This window comes from Anser cygnoides, chromosome 1 (assembly GCF_040182565.1).
Source record: "Anser cygnoides isolate HZ-2024a breed goose chromosome 1, Taihu_goose_T2T_genome, whole genome shotgun sequence".
Taxonomy (NCBI): Eukaryota; Metazoa; Chordata; class Aves; order Anseriformes; family Anatidae; genus Anser; species Anser cygnoides.
Genome location: NC_089873.1, coordinates 187,515,483 through 187,539,471, shown reverse-complemented (window position 1 = coordinate 187,539,471; position 23,989 = coordinate 187,515,483). Strand labels below are relative to the sequence as shown.

At 34.4% G+C, this 23,989-nt stretch overlaps 1 protein-coding gene across 11 annotated transcripts in view; it reads left to right on the top strand.

Annotated features, from left to right (window-relative positions):
* Positions 1-23,989, top strand: part of NBEA (neurobeachin) — a 521,005-nt gene that overhangs the window by 149,931 nt on the left and 347,085 nt on the right. For all 11 annotated transcript variants that reach the window (XM_048081219.2, XM_066989702.1, XM_048081215.2 and 8 more), the window contains exons 14-24: positions 5,270-5,349; positions 6,200-6,262; positions 6,370-6,467; positions 7,689-7,781; positions 11,052-11,160; positions 14,468-14,549; positions 14,770-14,893; positions 15,235-15,427; positions 15,721-16,740; positions 21,172-21,389; positions 22,994-23,147. In XM_048081219.2, coding sequence (XP_047937176.2) covers positions 5,270-5,349; positions 6,200-6,262; positions 6,370-6,467; positions 7,689-7,781; positions 11,052-11,160; positions 14,468-14,549; positions 14,770-14,893; positions 15,235-15,427; positions 15,721-16,740; positions 21,172-21,389; positions 22,994-23,147 — 2,234 coding nt within the window. The remainder of the gene's footprint in view (positions 1-5,269; positions 5,350-6,199; positions 6,263-6,369; positions 6,468-7,688; positions 7,782-11,051; positions 11,161-14,467; positions 14,550-14,769; positions 14,894-15,234; positions 15,428-15,720; positions 16,741-21,171; positions 21,390-22,993; positions 23,148-23,989) is intronic.

The window sequence follows — 23,989 nt, the reverse complement described above, 5'->3', positions numbered from 1 at the left end:
GCTTGCCAGGGAAGAAGATCAGTGACATAGCACTGTATCAGCAAATCAACAGTAAGATTTTTTTTGCTATTATGTTACAGGTTGCTTCTGCTTCTGACTAGTACAGGGGTAATAATTATGATGACTTGCAATCAAATAACTGTGGAAATAAATTAATTTCTGAGGTGATTGGTTGCTAAATTTCATTTCATATTAACTTAATTTCATATTGTTTTATGGAACACACATTAATTATTTTCATTGATTGATAAAATTCCCCCAAACTTTTCAAAATGTTTGATTGACTGGATATTACATTACTTCATTACTTTTCTTCCCCAGACATCCTTTTTTTTTTTTTTTTTTTTTTTTAACATTAAGTGCAATCTGCCAATGTGATGTGGAAATCTGGTTGATTCAGGCTCATAATCTTAGAATACTACAAATAGAAAAAGGTGTAGATAATACTGCCTTATGCTTTTTTCTTTACACTTCTGTTTTCAGCAATTCATAACTTCACCAGTCCTAATAAATCAGAGAATTTAACTGTTCCAGGATGTTGTTTTTGTGTTGATTTCATTAAACAGCATGCAGCCACTACTGCCACATATTATCTGCAAGTTTACCATTTGTTAAAAAATAAAATAGTGTGTAAAGAGAAGTTTGTAAAAGCAAGAAACTTATGCTTCTAAAATACAATGATGTGAATGTTAGACTTGCTGCCTCAAAAGTGTCATTTGATATTTCAGAATGAAAGAATGAGACCTGTTAAGTGGTCGTTTTACTGTAAGAAACAGAAAAATATCACAATATGAGAAAATCATAGAATTGCAGAATGGTTTGGGTTGGAAAGGACCTTAAAGATCATCTAGTTCTAACCCCCCTAGTGGACACCTTCCACTAGACCAAGTTACTCAAAGCCCCATCCAACTTGGCCTTGAATGCTTTCAGGGATGGGTCATCCACAGCTTCTCTGGGCAACCTGTTGCTGTGCCTCACCACCCTCTGATTTAAAAATTTATTCTGAATAGCTAATCCAAATCTACTCTCTTTTAGTTTAAAGCCATTACCCTTTGTCATATCACATCACTCCCTGAAAAAGTGTCTCTCCCCACCTTTCTTTTAGGCCTTTAAGGCCTGGAAGTCCACTGTAAGGTCATAGAATCATAGAATCATTAAAGTTGGAAAAGACCTCCAAGACCATCTGATCCAACCATCCCCCTACCACCAATATTACCCACTAAGCCACATCCCTAAGCACCACATCCAACCTTTCCTTAAACATCCCCAGGAACGGTGACTCCACCACTTCCCTGAGCAACCTGTTCCAATGCCTGACTACTCTTTCTGAGAAGAAATTTCCCCTAATTTCCAACCTGAACCTCCCCTGGCGCAACTTGTGGTCATTCCCTCTAGTCTTATTACTAGTTATCTGTGAGAAGAGGCTGACCCCCAGCCCTCCACCTCTTCCGTTCAGGTAGTTGTAGAGAGCAATAAGGTCTCCCCCCTTCTCTTCTCTAAGCTAAGTTACTCCAACTTTCTCAGCCTCTCTTCATAGGAGAGATGTTCCAGCCCTCCGATCATCCTTGTGGCCCTCCTCCAGACTCACTCTAACAGGTCTGTGTCTCTCTTATGTTGGGAGACCCAGAGCTGAATGCAGTATTTCAGGTGGTGTCTCAGAATAGCAGAGTAGAGGAGGGGGAGAATCACCTCCCTCAGCCTGCTCGCCACATTTCTTTTTGATGCAGCCCAGGATAAGATTGGCTTTCTGGGCTGCAAGTGCACATTTCTGGCTCATGGGGAGTTTTTCATTCACCAGTACCCTCAAGTTCTCCTCAGGGCTACTTTCAATGTATTCTCTACCCAGCCTGTATTCATGTTTGGGATTGCCTGAACCAAGTGCAGGACCATGAATGTAGCCTTGTTGAACCGCATGTTGTTCACATGGGTCCACCTTCTGAGCCTGTCCAGGTCCCTCTAGATGGCAACCCTTCCTTCCAGCGCATCAGAATGAAATATGGTATCTCCTTATCAGAGACAACTGAAACTCTAAGCTAACTTGGCATAAGACCTTTCAAATCTGAAAGAAACTTTAATATAGATCTTGCCAATATCACAAATTTGACCATGTTATACTCTTTTCAGATGATTTGCTGTCATATTAAAAGTAAGCTTATTCATGCAGACATTTTAATAGTATAATGCTTTCTTCTTGTATACATTTGTCATTTTTTTACACAGCAATATTGAAACACATTTTAATATTAGCAGTTTGATTTACTATTACTTGCAGACATTTTTCTGCCTTGAAGTTTTATTGCTTTCTTCTGTCTTAATAAAGCACAAAGTTGGGTGTGTTTTCTGTACTGACTGAGTTTAGTATACCCTCTTATTTGACTAACATTTTTTCTCAAAAAAAAAGTGAAAGTTCACCTCCTGATTCTTCTGCAATTCAGCTTATAAAACAGGACATGCAAACATTTTGAATTACTTAAAAAACTCAAATGCTTGTTTCAGATTTGGTTTTCTATCTTCTCTTTCATTATTGCTTTTGTATTTCAAACTAGTATTTCTTTCTTTATTCACTATGGTAAATTTATGTTGTTTTGTTTCCTTCTCATGTATTAGAGACACTATTTCAAAATGTATAGATACTTGATACATATTTTTTCATATAATTTTGCTTGATAGTTTTACATTTCAGATGCACATGTACATAAAGGAAGTAAGTTTTCCACTTAATACTATGGAATTGAGTTTCTTATTTTATTGTTGCGTTTTGTTTGATCATTTGTTTTTGATTCAATTGCCAGTTATAAATAGGTGACAGGAAAAAAAATGACTTGTTTTTGAAGACCACATTGAATGGAAACCTGTGAAATAATCCTGACATCAGGAAATACAGCAAAAGTGAAACCAATTTCCACAGGAAACAATATCATTTTATTTTTTTTTAATAAATCTGTCTGGTATTACTTCTTCAACTAGTAATGAAGTCAAAAAGTCCGATGAAATAACAAATTACAGTGGTTAATTTGTTTTATGTATCTTTACAATTTCCCAAATTTTTTGCATTCAGTCTGTATCAGGTGACTCTTGCATTACAATTGCTGTGCAGTCCATTCTTCCAGTACTTGTAGCTAACTGGTTTACATAGCGTCCAGTTACTCTAGCCTCTGTTATTTTTCTTTACCAGTCCTCTTTTAATTTTCAAAGTAATGAAGTCTTTTGAGTAGAGACTATCCCCATTTTTCTGATTCTAAGGCAATGAAGATTCAAAACACAATTAAAATTCAAGAAAAAATCAGTAATGGGAGACAAAAGCAAAAAAAAAAAAAAAAAAAAAAACATTGTTCTGTCTGCTTGGCATATAACCAGCAAGCATGAACTCCTTTTGTGTCTTTTGCATGTTGAAGAACTCAAAAGGGTTCTTCTATATCTCCAGAGAAACTATCGGGTATATGAATAACTATGAAACTCAGGTATCTTTGAAGAGGTTCCAAGTTAATTTGGGATATTTTCTTTTTAATCCACCCTTTGAAATTTCTGTTACAAGAAGGCTTTGAAGAGCTCTCCTTTGCCTTATTGTTCCATTTTCTGTTTCCATAATTACAGTCTTTCAGGAAAGACAAAACACCTCAGTTTTTTAGACCTGGTTTTCAGATATTTTCTGTTATGAAACCTGGTAAGGTGTAGGAGGACAGAGGCAATGTGAAGACACAGATTTCTGTGATGCAGTTAAAGGAGTTAGATTCTGCATTTCAATTAAGGGAAAAAATAGCTGTTGGCTAGCAACACCATCGCCAGAAAAGCACATGCAGTTTTTAATGTAGTGCATTTAGTACCAAAACATTCAATTCTGTTTTTACAACAGGAAGTGGGTGTTTCATGGTGCCATTAGAATGTATTCATAGAAAACTGTTCCTATAGCTTCAAAGCCTATATAAGAGATTTTTACAACAATATCCTTACAGTTGTGACATATGACGGAATGGGGAGAAGGCTGAAATTTATTTGATTCTTTCTGAAATTTACTCAGCTCTCCTCCTCTTCCATCTGAAACAGGGAAGGAAACTTGAGAGGATTAACTAGTGTTTTTCTTCTTCCTTGCTAAGCAAATACAACTCATCTTCAAGTTTGCAACAAGCACTTTCCTGAATTAGCTGTGTAAAGCAATGACTTCACTTTGAAGAGTGGAGCCCGAAATTTAATATATAAATACATATATTAAAATTTTGGATTTAACTGGATTTTAAATCCTACTGAGACATATGTGTTATTAAGTTTTGATATGTGTTTATCAGCATAAGATAAAATGGTTAATGAAAAAGTAAATTATGATTCACTGATTTTCACTGTGCAAAATTTATGACAGTGTATGACACATACTGTTTGAAAAGTAGAAATTTAACAAAGAAATTTTGAGGTCAACCTTAATTATTTATGAAAGGGGAGAATGGAATATACAATATAGCAAAGTTCAAGTGAATATATTTATTCTAGGTCTTTGCTTCTTATTCTTTTTTTTTCTTTATTTTTTTTTACATTTGGTTTTATAGTGTACTTCTACAAACACAACTTTTTAAAGGATTAAGGATTGCAGACTTTTTTTTCTCTGATTTAAATTGATTTTATTTCTTTTTATGCTCCTTAATTCTCTTTGATTAATGGCTTGTTTCTGTTGCAAGTAATGGCCATCACTAATATTTCATTAATTTCTTTTTTGGATTTCATTCTGATGGCATTTAACATAGTGGCCTAGTTATTCCAAGTTGTCATCAAAAATTTTAGGTGAGATTCAGCTTTGTGTTCATACCCTTCTAAGCTTATTTGTTCTAGATGTCTAAACTTGCACTGTTTTCACTGGAATTTCATTCAGTGTAGTCAATAGAACTAGATTTTTATCCTGAATTGCGCACTGACCTTGGGACAGTGGAGTAGAATTAGTCAATAAAGAGAGTGGTTGTCTATATTCGAATTTACGTCTCCTGGATCATATGAGAACACCTACAGAGCCTATACCTTAATTCACTTGTGTGAGTCAAGATCTGATTACTGCCCTTCATGTTCTCATGTCTTTGTTTAAAAAAATATATCTGGATTTTTTTTTTCTTCAAAAATGAAACATCACTCAAGGTGCATTATGTTGTAAAACATTATTCTGAAAGGTTTGTAAATACGATCTTTTATAAAAGGAATACAATACGAGATCTGTTGTAGGAACTGAAGAAGCTGCACTCATTAAAGGACTTAGCTTATATTTAAATGTGGTATATTTTGCTTCTTCCAGATGGTCCTCGGCCCTCACAGAAAGAGATCATATCACTAAGGGCATTTATGCTTCTGTTTTTGAAACAACTTATACTTAAGGTAAAACAGTCAATTACAAATGGAAACCATTTATATCTGTTATATAGGTTCTTTCAGAGTAGTAAATAATTGATACCTATCAGACGTTATAACTGTTTCTGGTTGTTAATTTTAATTGATGCACGTACTTCTGACAGACATAAAGGCAGTAAATCCATACAACATTTCTTATTAACCTCACCAAACTAAGCTATATATATTTTATTAAAGGAACTTGCAGAAATAGTATGTAGTAGTACAGAACCTTTCAGGTATTTGGAGCAGTTTTTATATGATAGTATATGATAGTAGATAAATATTTCATTGATAAAAGGACAAGGTAATGTCAGTTGTTAAGTTAGATTCTGCAGTTACTACTTTATTTTATTCTTTTATTTTTATTTATTTTTTTTTTTATTATTTGTTTTCTGTCCTACTACAGTTTGAAACAGTCCAGGATTCTTCTTTCTCTCCATTACAGATGGTCTTTGAGGTATAATTTGCCATGTGAGACTAGACTGAAAAACAGTATTTTCTGATCTAGCTTTTTTCTTTTTTTTTTTTTTTTTTTTTTTGTTTGGTTGAGCATCAGGAATTGGAAGAGTGGCAGTAATAGCTGATACCATCTGAAACCCCACACTATAAGAATAATTTCTAGCAGTAATAGAGGCCTGACTTCTGGCTGTTTTGTATTTCCACAGTGGTACAGAAAAGGAATGTAGTGAAAATGAGAATTTAGTTCTTTGAGTATACATAGTAAATTTGTAGAATTACATGACTCAGTCCAAGTTTTCTTAGGCCATACTTTAAAGAATTAGTTTTCTCTGAAAATTTATCCATTCTTTTTTATTTTATTTTATTTTTTTTTTAGGATCGAGGTGTGAAAGAAGATGAACTGCAGAGCATATTAAATTACTTGTTAACAATGCATGAGGTACATTACTGAAATTACCTATCTTTTACTGTAATCACTTGTATCAGCTCTGTGGGAAGCTTGCTGTTGAGGTTAGTTCGTGGAGTAACATTGGTCTTGTCATACAGGATGAAAATATTCATGATGTGCTGCAGCTGCTAGTGGCACTAATGTCCGAACATCCAGCATCCATGATACCTGCCTTTGATCAGAGAAATGGGATACGGTAAGACAGTGAAGTGAGAAACTATTTTAAAAGTAGTTCCAGTATTATCACTCTCCAAATGCCTTCTTTTTCACACAAATATCACAACTGCTGGTCTTTCAAAGTACAATTTTACTAATTCGGGATATAACTTTTTCAAAAACAGACTGGTTTTGGATAGCTCTGAGACTAAAATTTTCCCCTTGAGGTTATCACTATTATATTTGAAGGTAAATGTACTGCTGTACTTATTTCTCAATCTCAAATAGAATATGTAATTAACAAGATACATCAAAAAGGCAAGTATCTATCTCAGAATCATTGAATATTCTGTCTTCTGATGTTTTACATAATTTGGGGGAAAGAAGAGGAAAATGAGAGAAATGTCCTAATCTCTCAAATTCTCTCTGAAAAAAATAAAAATAAAAAAGGTGTCTGTGGAACTTATATATTTATGTGCTTGTTCATACTTTTAATATCTGATAATTGACAGAAAAGCAGGGTGGGGTTTTTTTGGTTTGGCTGGATTTTTGCCAGCCGTGGTAATGCAGGATTTTTCCAAGATTAATAATTTTATTGTTAATAATTTAATGTTTACTATAGATTTTTATTTTGTATTGTACTTTGGAAAATACAAGAAGAATAGAAGAAAAATGCCTATCACTGATAAATTCAAGCTGTGTTTTCTATAAAATATTTAAAACTTCATGATACTACTTGTATTTAAAACTATTTGAATGGCAATGCTAGTTGAAACAAAAGTATAGGAAAGACCTGTTGTGCTCACAGTTAGGACATTGTTTTCTATCTATAGTTCTATAGCAAAATAGCAACAAACAAACAAACCACATTTTTGTTTTCTGTACCATCCAGGTACTTCAAGAAAAACCGTGGTGTGACTTTGTGTTCCAATCTTTTCCTTTTGTCTTAAGATACAACTTCTCAGGCTGTCTTTTATTTTCTTCTTCTAGTTAGGGAAGAATATTAGGAAAGGTTTTTTTCTTTCTGGTATGAAACATTGAACTGAATGAAAAGACACCATGCCTCTAACCTAAAGAGCTCATAATCAAATCATTATGCTGTGCTTGGTGATTTCAGTATACCCTTCCATTTTATGTAAGTTGTTGGGTTTTAGTGTTATAAGTTCCTTATAAGATATTCCTGTTTAGTGAAATACAATGTGTGTGTGTGATATTCAGTAATAAAATGAAAAACCTTGTTGAATTTGTTTTTCTTTTTTAGAGTAATTTATAAATTATTGGCTTCCAAAAGTGAGAGTATATGGGTGCAAGCTTTGAAGGTTCTCGGATATTTTCTCAAACACTTGGGCCATAAGTAAGTGTAGTTTTAAAATTATTGTAGTAGTGTAAATTCACAGTTCTTCATGTCTTTTTGTCATAATTACTTTACATAATTTAACAGTCTTCAGAAATGACATAGAATAAAATTGTTACATTTCCCATTTAATCATTTGCATATTCTGTTACTTTTATACATTAGGATAAAATTGCTCTTCTAGTTAACTTGTTACTATTATGACATTTGAAAAGATATAGTGCTTATCTACCAAATATACAATATGTTGAAAATTAAATATTGAAATGATCTAAAACCATTTTTCAAAAATACATTTTAGAAATTTCTCTTGCATGTTCAGATAAGGGTTGTAGGAAACATATGATTGTCATCAAAAATTTGTTGCTCAAATTTTCAGTGTGATTGCAATAAATGTGTCAGGGTTGTACTTTTAAAAATACCTTCAAACTGATGGGAAAAATGAAATAGAATGTGTAATTCACATGGAAAAATTCAGAATAAAAAGTAAACAGCTAGTAAATGATCATAAAAAAATGAGGTAAGATCATGCCTCTATAACAAGGGAAGCAAGAAATATTCATATTTAAAATGATCCTGAGTCACAAAATAGATGTACTTAGTCTCATCTTCCCTTATTTGATGTTAAGAAAAAATTGAAAATCATGCAGGGCTATGTAACCTGCTGCTGATCACTTTTCCTCTTGTATGCAGATATTCCAGTGGGATAGTATGCAGGACGGAAATTAGCAATGTGCTTTACTATAGCTATGCGTTATGCTATACTATATATAGCTATGCTATATATATACATATACATATATAGCTATGCTATATGCTATACTATGCTTTAAATCATGTAAAACCTCCTCAGAAGGCAAAGAAACTAGGACTCCAGCCAGAGTGCAGTATTGCTATACATGCTTTTCTCCATAAGATCAATAAAGTATGACAGCGTAATTGAGAGACAGTTAGCTGAGAACATGCTCCCAAATGGGATTTTCTCTTGGGATCCAGCAAACCAAAGAGTGTTCTGGGAATTGATAAAGCAAATTCATAGTCCATTCAAGAATCTCAAAGGGCTTTTCAAACATTGCTTACTAAAAATGGTTCAAATTCATAGGAGTTGAATTAAGACACACCAGATAAAGGTTTAACTAGCGCAGAGGCCTGTGTCCAAATAAGTACATTTATTCAAATCATTTATTGCATATGCAATAAACTGAGTAGCAAATGCTCAGCAGAATATTACAGAAAAGAAAAACTGAGATTTTTCAGAAGCTGAGATTTCAGTTCCTGATCCTGAGCATCTACTTGTAATTATGCATGTATCTGTGGAGTTTCCATTCTTCAGTGAAAGTACATAATTAACACGACAACTGAAAAAAAAATAAAAATCTTATTTTGTCATGTAATTGAAGTCATTCAAATCCACTTGAATATTGTGCATCTTTCAAGGTATCTTTGAATATTCTGTTACTTTGAATTAAAAAAATAAATTAATTAAAATCTACAGAGTCCTAGGTATCTGTGAATGTTCACATTTTAAGTACATTTCAGCAAGTAAAAATGTCTCCCATTTTCATATCTTATAACTAATGCTTGTGAGGTGTGCCTATTTGTGCACATATGTGTGTGCATATGCATAGCTATATAAAATTGTAGTCAAATACAGGAAATTCTAAGAAATTTCAAAATTGTAAACCACATAAAGTTTATAAACCACTTATAAATTTCTGTTTTATATTACAGGAAACAGGCATCCTTTTGGAATTCTACTTTAATGCACTAAAGTAGAATTGCATAAAGAGATGTTATAATGTAATTCATGAAATCTGAACCAATACAATAATAATAACCAAGGAATAGATTAAAAAAAAAAAAAAAAGAATCAAAGTAATACACAGTTACCATTCATTAGGTATTCTTTGCAGATTAACCAAAGAGTTGAGGTGATGGGCTACCTGGACAAGTGACCATTGATGTGTTAGATGAAACTCTGAATGATGTACTTAATTTTTGTTTGTGATCTGTGATGACAGACCACTATGCCTAACCTTAACAGTAGGCAGATCCTATTCTTTTCCTTCTCTACCTCTTTGATGCTTCCCACTGACAGTGGTTACAGCCATTTTTTCACTTCTTTTTATCTGCACATTTAAACCTTCTTAAAACAGGACTATATAGGCTTGTACGTTTATAATTTTCTACTTTTAAATATATCTAATCTCAAATACAGCAAAGTAAAGCTACAAAATACATTAACCAGTGCTATTTATGGTGTTCCTTAACATTTTATTTTTCCATAATAATTAGTTTTACCTCTTTTGAGTGTCTGAAATAAAGATTATTTTTTGTTACTTTAGAAGAATTCGTACATTATGTAAGTCAGATCAGCTAGTTACAAAGCAAAAATCGGTTTAAGTGTAACTAGCATAGGTATTCAAATTATTTTTTCCTTCCATGCACCACATCATAGCTTGCAAGGTTGAATACATGTAGTTTTTCTCATAAGTTATGAACTCCTTTTAGTGTGACAAAGACTAGACACTGTTACAAGATGTTGCCACTCTCATTTATGGTTATTTGAAGATTTAAATATAATGTATTCATTTCAAAAATTCTAGAATGAATCTGTGTGATTGAAGCCTGTGTTATCATCATCAGTAATCATGAGAAAGGAGTTTCTTAGCTTTTGAATGCACAACTAGGAAACCTTACTATATATTATTTCATACGGTCCTGCTGCTTTCATATAGATTATTAATTATTCTTAATAATATTCTTTATTTTGTATTTATTACAGCAGTAGATAAATTTAATGATGCGATATACAATAAGTACTCTATTTTTAATGCTATATCCAATTAAAAAAGAAGAGTGTTTGGCGATAGATACAATTCACTGACATGAGCTGCTTTCCTCTCTGCTTTTTAAGATTATAGTATTTCTTGTTCCTAACTGTAAAATTCCCCTCAGTCAATTTGAATTTCATAGCTTTTGGGATCCTAGTGAATGAGAGAACGATGTGCCATTTTATTTTATTTTTTATTTAAAAAAAAAAAAGACATCCCAAATATAGAATTGCTTGCTGTGGATCTTTGTATATTACTACAATAGCATTCAAATCAGGAAAGATCTTAAATGATGTTTAATTCATAATATATGCAGAATAACAGGTTTTAGAACTTTTAGTACAACATCAAAATATTAGACTCTAATGTTTTTGCATTTACTTGAGAATTTTCATCATGCTTGGCATTTTCATAGAAGTTTTGTTTTCTCTTCCAGGCGAAAGGTTGAAATCATGCATACTCACAGTCTTTTCACTCTTCTTGGAGAAAGGTTGATGCTGCATACAAATACAGTGACAGTTACAACATATAACACGCTTTATGAGGTACAAATTATTAAACATACAGATTGTAATCTCTGTTGTAAAATGTATGGCTTAATTATATTTTTATATAGCCTTTTTGTAAACTCTGGGCTTTGCAATATCCTGATTTGCAAGACTTTTGAGAATTTTTTTAAATTTTAAGGAAGGACACTGGCTCAGAATTTATTCTCCCATGCTTTGGATATTTTTGGATATTCTTAATAAAACTTTTTATTTACAGCATTACAATGGGTGGTGGAAAAGATCCTGCTATTTAAGTTGTTCATCACTTTCAAAAATAGTAATAATAACAATAAAGTTACTGCAGGCTCTTACTCCTCCATTGCTTGAACTAGAGAGTGCTAGAGCTAAAGAGATGCATTTTTACCATTTTTACTTCTTTTTTTTTTTTCCCCCTTTTTGGTGAAATTCTTTTCAAGTTAATAAAATTTTGAAAAGTGCTGTTTTTTATTTTTTTAACTATCCATATTGGTACTATGATGATAGCTGAACACAGTCACTTCAATGTAACAGATACTTGTTGAGGAGATGAATGTGACCTACAAATATTTAAATGTCTAACAGCCTCTTGCAGAAAAGTCATTTTTGATGATGCACAATTTAGTTTATGTATTATAAACATGAAGTTGGTCCAAACCCACATGAAACATAAGGAGGTGATTGGTGACAGCCCACATGGCTTCACAAAAGCAAATTGTGCCTGACAAATCTGGTGGTCTTCTACAATGGGGATACAGCATTGGTGGGTAGGGGAAGAGCAACTGACATCATCTACCTGGACTTGTGCAAAGCATTTGACGCTGTCCCTCATGATATCCTTGTCTCTAAATTGGAGAGACATAGATTTGATAGATGGACCACCCAGTGGGTCAGGAATTGGCTGGGTGGTCGCACTCACAGCATTGCAGTCACTGGCTTGATGTCCAGGTGGAGATCAGTGATGAGTGGTGTTCTTCAGGGGTCAGTACTGGGACAGGTGTTGTTTAACATCATTGTTGTTGACATGGACAGTGGGATCGAGTGCACCCTCAGCAAGTTTGCCGAAGACACCAAGCTGTGTGGTGTGATTGATAAGCTGGAGGGGAAGAGATGCCATTCAGAGTGACCTCTACAGGCTTGAGAGGTGGGCCTGTGCAAAGCTCATGAAGTTCAGCAAGGCCAAGTGCAAGGTGCTGCAGCTGGGTCGGGACAATCCTGAGCAAAAATAGAGGCTGGGTGGAGAATGGATTGAGAACAGGCCTGAGGAGAAGGTCTTGGGGATGTTGATTGAAGAGAAACTCAACATGAGCTAGCAATCTACACTTGGAAGCCAACCATATCTGGGACTCTGTCAGAAAAGCATGGCCAGCAGGTCGAGGGTGGTGATTTTCCCCATTCTACTCTGCTCTCATGAGACCCCACATGGAGTACTGTGTTCAGCTATGGGGCCCCCAGCAGAAGGCTCCTATGAAGAGAGGCTGAGATTTGGGGTTGTTTAGCCTGCAGAAGTTCTCCGTCCAGGGAGATCCTGTAGTGGCCTTCCAGTACCAAAAGGGGGCCTACAGGAAAGCTGGAGGCACTTTATCAGGGAATGCTGTGGTATTACAAGGGGTAATGTCTTTAAACTAAAAAGAGGGTAAATTTAGATTAGGCATTAAGAAGAAATTCTTTACTCAGGGAGTGGTGAGGCACTGGAATATTTTGCCCAGAGAAACTGTGGATGCCTCATCCCTGGAGGTGTTCAAGGCCAGGTTGGATGGGGTGTTGAGCATCCTGGTCTAGTGGAATGTGTCCCTGCCTGTGGCAGGCAGGGATTGGAATTCAGTGATACTTAAGGTCCCTTCCAACCCAAATAATTTCATGATTCACAAGCAGGTAGAGAGAGCAATTGAATCTGATGACAGTATCCTAGACTGAGTGCAGTAACTAGATATGTGGTTCTAGAAAACATATCTCAGCTCGAGTTCTATTTGAAGAGGAGATACACCTTTAAAGAATGCATTTCCTTTGGCTCGTTACATTATTTGTGTTTGTATGTGTGTCTGGGTATCTGTATTTAGTTTAAGAGATTTTTGTATCCTCAACCCACATACAGACATCCCCCAGCTGTACCACATCCCCACAGTCCCCTCACAGTCATATATTCCTTAAGTCTCTCTTTTACTGATAACTGTTAGACCAATTACTGGTATAGTAGAGACAATATACCTGCTCTTACTTCAGTTCTTGGAAAATGTTTTGTTGTTGTTGTTGTCTTATGTGTCTTTGGTTGGTTGGTTGGTTGGTTTTTTTTACATACAAAATGCACAATGTCTCAATAAATCTAAACTCAATTTTTTAATTAAGTACTCTGGTATTACTTTTTTAACATGTCCCACCATTATTCCTTAATGGATCTTAAACCTGAATAAGTTATTGATTTCACCAGCCTTGTGGTTAAATAGCCTTAGGTCAGTTTCTGCAGATGAAATTTACAGGGAAGCTATTTCTGTTTCATAGCAAAATTTAATCAATGAATTTCACTTTCAATGCTGGTTTAGAAAACTTACAGAATCTTTGTTTAGTTTTTATATATTTAGCCATAATTGAGTTTAATATAGAAACTGAAGCATTTTACTGGTGTATCTCTTAAATATAGCTGATATATTTATTCAACACTTGTCTTGTAGTTCATAGACCTAGAGGTGTTGTAGACAGCTGCTATATCTTTGAACTGAGACAAACACGGTGATTTTACTTACTGTAATATACAAATATCCATGGTGCAAACAACAGTAAATATGATCTGACAATAGGTTTTCTGCTGACAGGAATTACTTCATTAGGAATTCACAGTTTTTTCAAACAAATAATTCCCTTTTCATTTCTGGTGACCTGCTGTTAAACTCTTCAATGTGAGAAGTCAGAAACTTTAAAGAGATTAAGATAAATAAATATGAACGTTGGAATAGGATCTTTGGTAATTCTCTTCCCACTGTTAACAGACTTCGTCCTTCTGCGAGCAATACCATTTCAAGCAAACAGCAAGCTTAACACCTAGGTTTCATTTCTCCTAGTTTATGGCTTACATAGACTCATCTCTTAAAAACACCATTGCATGTTTATTGAGCTAACTAAAACATTAGCCAACCACAGTACATCCATGTTACTCTTTACATGGAGGAATTGCTTTATTCTATTCTTGAAGAATAAAATATTTTACCAAAATGTTTTATATGAAGTTACAGCGTGGCCGTGATAAATGGTATACTTAAAATTTAAAACATGAACAAAGAAATGCTGTACCTTTTAATTAAAAATAACAGGAACTTAATATTCTGTGTTTTAGATTTTGACAGAACAAGTGTGCACTCAAGTTGTTCATAAACCACATCCAGAGCCAGATTCTACAGTGAAAATACAAAATCCAAGTAAGTACTATATATTATGTTTGTACAATATACATATAGCTTAGATTTTTATTTTTTTTTGAAAGAATATGGTTCGGAAGGCAAGAACACTTCATTAGCATATCTCAAGTGTATTTGAGTTTCAGTTAATACTTATATTGGTTGCTGTCAGCAACTTTATTTTATTTTTATACCAAATGCTGTTAAAATGTGTTATTGTAACTAATTTATTCTTTCAAAGTGATTCTTAAGGTGGTGGCAACGCTGTTAAAAAACTCCACACCAAGTGCAGAGCTGATGGAAGTTCGACGTTTGTTCTTGTCTGATATGATAAAACTCTTTAGTAATAGCCGTGAAAACAGAAGGTATGTCACTACAAATAGTATTTTCTCATCCTTGACTTGTGGATAATAGCAATCTGTTGTACTGTGTGTAGAGTTTTATATTGTAGATTAAATTGAATGTATAAAAATGAATTTAATAGGTTTGTGGTTTCTTTTCTTAATTTAGTAACTAGTAATTGGTTCTTCTGTTAAGAATATATTTCAAATTTTTATGATCCTAAAGTACTTTTAAGATTTATTCCTACGGTCAGATTGATTTCAAAGTAGATGCACCATGTTATTTTCCTCCTATTTTAACCTTTGTAACGTTAAAATAAGTAAGCCTGCTTTGGATATATTTTGACCTAATTATTTCACTTTAGATGTTTACTTCAGTGTTCAGTGTGGCAGGACTGGATGTTTTCTCTGGGATACATTAACCCTAAGAACTCGGAAGAGCAGAAGATCACAGAGATGGTTTACAACATTTTCCGTATTCTCTTGTATCATGCAATAAAATATGAATGGGGAGGCTGGAGAGTGTGGGTCGATACTCTTTCTATAGCTCATTCCAAGGTAAGAAATGACCCATGGATGTTTTGTTGTTGTTTTTTGTTTTGTTTTTTAAATCCTGATAACTCTCCCAAAGGGACTAGTAATATGGTAAGATCATATTTAAAGTGATTTAGTGCCATCTGGTGGCTGTGTCCATACATGTCAAGGTGGGATTTTTTGTCAAAAATTGCGGGTCCTCTTATGTGGAACAGTTTGTGAGCTGTATGTAATAAGTTGTTAAGATTCTCATTAGATTTTGTGCAGGTTCATGTAGTATATATTCATCTACATAATCTTTTTCTTTTTTTTTTAAGGTCACATATGAGGCTCACAAGGAGTACCTAGCTAAAATGTATGAAGAGTATCAAAGGCAAGAGGAAGAAAACATAAAAAAGGGGAAAAAGGGTAACGTGAGCACTATCTCAGGTCTTTCATCTCAGACAACAGGAGCAAAAGGTGGAATGGAAATCCGAGAGATAGAAGACCTTTCACAAAGCCAAAGTCCGGAAAGTGAAACAGATTATCCTGTCAGTACAGATACAAGGGACTTGCTCATGGCTACAAAGGTGTCTGATGATGTGCTTGGAAGTGCTGAGAGACCAGGAGGAGGAGTACATGTGGAAGTTCATGACCTTTTAGTTGATATAAAAGCTGAAAAGGTAGAAGCTACAGAAGTAAAGCTTGATGATATGGATTTATCACCGGAGACACTGGTAACTGGAGAAAATGGTGCACTTGTAGAAGTTGAATCTCTTCTAGATAATGTATACAGTGCTGCTGTTGAGAAGCTCCAAAACAATGTTCATGGAAGTGTAGGTATTATTAAGAAGAATGAGGAAAAAGATAATGGTCCATTAATAACTCTGGCTGATGAGAAAGATGAACCTTCTACTAACAGTACCTCATTTCTCTTTGATAAAATACCCAGCCAAGAGGAGAAACTTCTACCTGAACTTTCAAGTAACCATATTTCTATTCCAAATGTGCAAGACACTCAGATGCATCTTGGCGTAAATGATGATTTGGGATTGCTTGCACATATGGCAGGTAGTGTAGATATAACGTGCGCTTCAAGTATAATAGAGGACAAGGAGTTTAAGATTCATACAACTTCAGATGGAATGAGTAGCATTTCTGAGAGGGAGTTGGCTTCATCATCTAAAGGATTAGAATATGCTGAAATGACTGCCACAACTCTTGAGACAGAGTCTTCTGGTAGCAAAACTGTACCTAATGTTGATGCAGGAAGTATAATATCAGATACAGAAAGATCTGATGATGGTAAGGAAGCAGGAAAGGAGATACGGAAGATCCAGACAACCACCACAACCCAGGTAAGTTTCAAGTGCTGTAGCTATATATGTGTCTGATGTAATCACTGTTCTTTGTTTTTGAATACATCGATAGTTTGTGGTCTGAGTGATTTTTGAACTATATTTCCTTAATAATGTGAAAAGTTTCCATCTTCCAAGCCTACTTACTTTGAAAACTCCTTAACTTTTATGTCTGTATAGAAAATATCTCTTGCAATTGTGGATGCTCAACCTGGAGAAGAGAAAGCTCCAGGGAGACCTTATAGCAGCCTTCCAGTACCTTAAGGGGGTCTATGGGAAAGCTGGGGAGGGACTCTTTGTCAGAAAGTGTAGTGATAAGACAAGGAATAATGACTTTAAAGTAAAAAACAGTAGATTTAGATTAGATATAAAGAAAAAGTTCTTTACTCAGAGAGTGGTGATGCACTGGAACAAGTTGCCCAGAGAAGCTGAGGATGACCCATCCCTGAAAGCATTAAAGGTCAGGTTGGATGGGGCTTTGAGCAACCTGGTCTAGTGGAAGGTGTCCCCGGCAAGGGCAGGGGATTGGAATTAGATGATCTTTAAGGTCCTTTCCAACCCAAACCATTCTATGGCTCTATGCTTTAATTTTAAAAACCTTAGCTAAGAGAATCTCTTATCCATTTCCCTTATTTCCTGTAGACGGATTAAGCAGTGCTCTTAGAATTCTGTTTTAAGCCTATTGTTAGCATGTCTTCTAAGATTAGAAATGAAATATCTCTATTTTATTATGAGATACACATAAAAGTTGTTTAGAAAGAAAAGGAATAGTTTAGGGATAATAGAAGAGAAACTGACTTGATTTCCAGACCAGAGATCATTATTGAAACAAGAGGTATCTACATTCTTCTCAGGGATTCTTTCTTGTCTAGGTATCTCTCTGAAAAATTCTAACTAGTGTTTTTGTAAAAGCCACAGTATTCTTAAAATGGGAAGTCCAAGAAGCATTCTTAAAATGGGAAGTCCAAGATAGAAGTCTACTCTTTGAATTTGTGCTTTTGTATCCTGTGCATGCTCTGTATGCACAGTGAAATATAGGATCACTTTGAACTTCTAGAGCATAGAATTAATTTACTCACTAACATTGTTCTTGGCCAATAGCATGTAATCAAAGATTGCTTTTAAGGATGTTATTGGGGGAAAAAATGACTAACTTAATATGTTATTGGGGGAAAAAATGACTAACTTAAAGATTTGCTATCTCACTATAATGTCAAGTATGTACACCAGTATTTATCTTGTAGGATTTTAAAGTCAGGTAGGCTACCTGAAATTATGGAAGAAGAGCCAGTGCTTACAAAAGTTGCTCTGCTTGATGCCGTGTAGTGTGTGTGACATTGTCAAAAAGTTTTAGAGCTACACAAAAACTTACTCACTGGTTATTCACACCAGAAGGTTCTGAAATCTCTCTCTTCTCAGTCTCTATTCTATGACAAGAACCTCTCTTTTGAAGAGAAGAGCAGATGAAACTCAAAACTTTTCATTCCCTGGTCAGGTGTTATAAGAAAAATTTGGGGTTCTCCTGTTGCATTTTTTCAAAACTATGAAAAGCCTCATAACATCAGGGACAGAGTATCAAGCACTGTATAGGGATTATTATATTTGAAAGGATTCTATGTAATAAAGAATGACCCCTGGAAATTCTTGATAGGAAGTACCTTATTTTAAGTCTTAAAATTAAAACTGTTATTATCATTCAAACTGACAAATGGGACAGAATGCAGGAGAGCAAGAAAAAGGAGCAGACAATATTTATTTTGAGATGTGAGTTTTGTTTAAAGAGTAAAAAGCAAGAGAAAACATTCAATTTCTATATACAGATATGCACACGTAAACACAATGAATTAGTAAGATGCCTTTAATGAAAAAAAAATAATCTGACTTCATACTTGCTACTGTTGGTGCAACTTTATGACATTTCTGTCCTTTAACCTCTTTCCTTGATGAATTTCATATGCAGTAGTTGATTTATAAACATAGGAATGCCTCATGAATTCCTAATGAACTTTTATGAAATCATTACAAGATAAGAAAACCATTTTTCAAATGCTTTACTCTTAGCTTCCCAGAAAATTCCTAGCAGATCATGTGGATCTGCAAATTATTTACAAAGTGTATACTCTTCCAGAGTCCAACTCTAGAAGTTATTTATCTCCCTTGATTCTCCATATGTTACTTAAATTACATTTCTTTCCCACTATTATCCTTGATAAAATACTATGAGTTAGTAGCCATAAATATCTCTTTTAAATGATTTTCTTGAAAACAATTGTAAACTGTGTAACCACCAAAATTGTTATCTTCTAATCACTTCTTTATGTGTTTGGAAATGCCCTGTGAAGTGTAAGGTCTCCATAGTTAAATCATTTATTTTTAAATGAAGTTAACTAATAAAAATAGATGGAAATATGTATTAAATATTGGAACTGTGTTGGAACTAGTAATCTCTAAGGTCCCTTCCAACTCAAATGATTCTGTGATTCTCACCAAGGATTATCATTTTCATGAGTAAAAAGCAGTAATATAATTAGCATGTTTACACTGAGGCTGGAGGCTCGAGTTTAGATTGCAGTGTGTGTGGGCACTGCCACATTAGATTTGATTCCACTGGCTTTGAGATCACTGAAAACACTTTTGGTTAGGTTAGGTTTGGTTGGGTTGGGTTGGGTTGGGTTGGGTTTGAACATTGGCCACCCAAGTAGATATTTGGGTTTCATGGTGGTTTGTGCAATGCACACCAAAGCCTATTGTTGCAATTACAGAAGTATTATCTAAATAAAAAGCTATCCTGTTCTGGTGCAGTTATGATACCATTATTGTAAGTGACTTGACAACTGCATATAGTTGTACCAAAGAGGGAGCAAGTGGTATGCAAATGGAAATGATAACATGTTTTTCTAAAAACAGATCTGCAATCAGTTCTCTACCTTATCAGTAAGCAGTAAGCATGTCTTACTACTCAAAGTAAGCTCAAGTGGACTGAAAGGAGGCAACAAAATGCCCAACAAAATAGAGAAGGGATCTCTTCCATATTTCAAAGATTCAATGCCTTTGTCAATAGTAAAAGCAAACGTCAAAGAAAACACCAAAGGAAATATTATTTTTTCTGTGATCTGAACTATGAAAGAATGAAAATAGAACTGAAAGCACACTGCAGAAAAATAATTTAAAAGATTCAAATCTCAATTAATTCCTGGAAAAAATAATTATTATTATTTAAAGATAAGTCTATTAATGTCTATATTTCTATTAATATATCAATATTCTAAGGAATAGATAGGAATTGGAAGCCAAAGCAACGATATTGATACGAACAGGTCAAACTGAATGAAAGAAACCTGCCCTGCTCTCAGAAATCTGGCTATAGATCAGATCAAAACCAGACTACAGATCTAAGAAGCTTTCCAATTTAACTCCAGTGCCATTTCCAGGGCCATTTCCATTTTTATGACGCTAATACAAATATTTCATAAATGTCTTTTTGCTTTTAAGGCAAAATTTAAAGCAGTATATAGAGATCAGGAAATGAGTATGTGAACAAAACAAGTATATTTTCTATTTTTCCAGTCTAAAACTAATCTAATCTCACTTTAAAATAAAACCAAGGAGCATACTTTGTATTTCTTCCTTTCAGAGATGTTGTACAATATAAATAATGTCATTGTTATGGATATTGGCCTCTAATTTGGTCTAAATGATTGTTCTTTACTACTTTTTCCTTCACAGTTTTCTCCATCATAGTCTGTATCTTTCGCTTTTGTCATTAATCACCAAGAGGAAACAGTCACGACTATGTAGATATTAAAAGGGTATAAAATTCCCATTTTCTACCTGATGGGAGAATCTAAAGAATATCCTAAGAATCCATAAAACTGTTAACCAATTAACAAAGCGTAACAACATTAGGTTTGGGAGTAGATTTGATCCTTTAATGATCCTGCTAAAAATACCAAATTAATAAATTGGTTTTAGAAGATGATGAACTGTACAGTGCAAGTACACTGATATCTTGAAGCCATCGCTGTGTAGTTTGTCAGTTTGTTTCGTCAAAGAAAATTGTGCTATCTATGCAAAAGAATAGTTGTTTCCTATAAACAAAATCTTGTCACTGCTGACCTTGTACATGCCGCATTTGGTCTTTTCTGTAATATTTCAAGTGAATAACCCAAATGTAAAATATCAGTGAATAGCTGAAAGGAAGGCAAGCCATAGCACCTCAGTGCTGATTGATTTGGAGTAGCTCCTTTAATGAATGATAGTGCCTGCACTGGAATATCTGTATCTCCAGTTGTTTGTGCTTGAGTCCATTCTTTCCTTTGTGCTTGAGACCATCCTAGATGGGCTCTGGCCCATCCTTTCTGAAAGTCTGTGAACCATTCAAAAACACATTACAGAAACTTAACATGATTTTTGAACTTCTTGTTAATGTAGGCAGTACAGGGTCGATCTGTCACCCAGCAAGATCGGGATTTACGTGTTGACTTGGGATTTCGAGGAATGCCAATGACAGAAGAGCAGCGACGACAGTTTAGTCCAGGTCCACGCACAACTATGTTTCGTATTCCAGAGTTTAAATGGTCTCCCATGCACCAGCGGCTCCTGACAGACTTGCTTTTTGCACTAGAAACAGATGTACATGTTTGGAGAAGGTAGATGATTACTTCTTATTTAAATCCTGTTTTACATTCCTGTCAACAAGGAAAAATTAGATGTGTTGTAGAGGGAATGTTACTGAGATAATGGGAAGAGAGAGAATTGGTGTAAGCTGAAGTGCCCTACCGTATCTTGTATCTTTTCTTTTTGCCCCTTCCCAGCTTGTAACAGCTCTATATCGGGGGTAACAATTTCTGTTTTCTTCCGAGACTGTATAATTCATGCATACCTGACCAAACTGAGTTGCTGTCTCAGCTTATGTTTAGTGTTAGAATCTGTACTCATGTTTCACACCTGAGGAAGACTTGTGTGTCTGTTAATTGCCATTTTTTTTCAATTGTTCTAATTAAAAGAGAGTTTCTCTACCTGCAAACTGTATTAAAAAAAAAAAAAAAAAAAACTGTCCTATAAATTTTTCTAAGAAATCATCTTTTCTAGTTGATAATTGTATTTTGCATGCCAGCTTCTGGTTGTAGTTAATCTTGGTGGTTAGATTACTTCTAATGACAGCAATACGATCTCCTAGCTTTTTGCACTCTTTAACAGAGATACTCAGTAGCTTCTTGTTATCACTACCTTTAGGTATAATAGACACTATCTAATCTCATTTCTAGAACACAGTAACTCATTTTCAGAAAACTTTACCTTAGTTGTATCAAACAATTAATTTACATCGCATTAAGTTTCCAGTTTGGGGAACTGTTCTGTGATAGTCACTAGGAAATAGACAATTTAAATATAGATATATTTTGGAGAAATATTTTCTTTTGTCTTTTATGCTTATGTGACACTTAGAGATTAAAATTTTAGCTTGCATATTTTCATTTGAAGACTTTAATTTTTGTTGAATGGCCGGCAACAAGGTTGTTTTGGAAAAAGGAACATAATAATTGGCCAAGTGTTCCTCAATATTTTCACCTAGCTTTTTGTATTTTGGGGGAGTGACTGTTTCATGGGACAATTTCTTACCAGTTTGGAGTTGCTGAGATTTCAAGTAATATTATTAGCATATCTATCTCGCAAAGCTTTGGCTAATGCTAAAGCTAATATTAGTTAATAAAGTTAATATTAGGTCAAAGTATCACCAGATCATCAAGTTTCTACTTTAAAACACCATCAGAAGGTTTCTTTGATCAGTACCACTCTAACAGATTAGCCTGCAGGAATGACAATTGAAAAAAATCAAGACAAAATGCACCTAAGTTCATTAGGTGTTATCAGGGCTACTTGACATGACACTGGTACTGTATGGTGAACTCTGTTAATCAACTGAATAATAAGAAACAATCCCATTGCTCTCAGTAGAACTGCCTCTGAAGAGAAGGACTGAGTGATAGGAATAACAGGTTTTGAGCCATTGTTCTCAACTGTATATCTGAAACTGATCTGAAACTATTTTTCACTGGTGTGAAATTAGCAGTCAATTTGTACATCAGATTAGTCTGTTTATATTTTTAGACAATTTACATGCAAAGTTACGTAGACAAGGATCTACTTTATATAACAGAAACATTCGTGTCTCTTTGCAAAGAATAAATTTACCTAAACTTTCACTGTAACTGTTTGGTTTTAATCCATCCTTTCTTTCCTGTTCTTGCAGTCACTCCACAAAGTCTGTGATGGACTTTGTCAATAGCAATGAAAATATTATTTTTGTACACAACACAATACACCTCATTTCCCAGATGGTAGACAACATTATTATTGCTTGTGGAGGAATTTTACCATTGCTGTCAGCAGCCACATCCCCAACTGTAAGTACAATATTTCCACCTAGTGGTCATATTAAAAATTGTTAATAATACAAACTACTGTTTGCAGATGACTTTATTTCTTTAGGGATTCCTATAACCTATCCACTAATTCCTTCAAAAAGTTGAAGTTTATAATTGAAACTGTTAAGCTTCAATGTTCAGAGTGTTTATAGTAATTTTCATTTGAAATGTTAATTTTATTAATGAAGTAGTACTAAGTAAGAATAGTAATATTTCATCTGAAAGAGAAGACCATTATTACCATGTTTATGAATTATGGCTACTATGAGAAAATTCCATGTCTTATGATGGCCACTCATTGATATTCATAAACCTGTGTTGCTTGGCCACCATCTGTTTGCATGCCAAATGATAAAGTCAACCCCTCGCTACACTCTGTTTACTTCTTCCTTCAATAGGTACTGATCTTGTTACCTTTCCTTTATTTTTTTTAATCTGTTCTTATTGATATTCTTATCTACTCTTATGTTCTTAATAAGTTGTAAGTTCTTAGGTGAGAAGCAGGTAGAGTAGCCTAATAGCTCAGACAGGTTGAGTAGCCTAATAGAATGCTTCATGAAAGAAGGGAGAAATATTTTTTGTATGTTACATTATTGTCAAGAGTAAGTAATACAGTATTTGAATGTAAACCCGTATCTGTGCATGTAATATCTGTAACTACCTCTTTCAAACTAAAAAATTTATTTTGAACATCCCATAAGCATTTGTAGCTAGTATTGGTCTTTGAAAGGGGAGAAAATGAAGCACAGAAGGGACAAAGTTCCTCTGAAGTGGTTATTAAGTACTGAGTACTGCAAATGTAACTTTGCAGTATAAGCTCA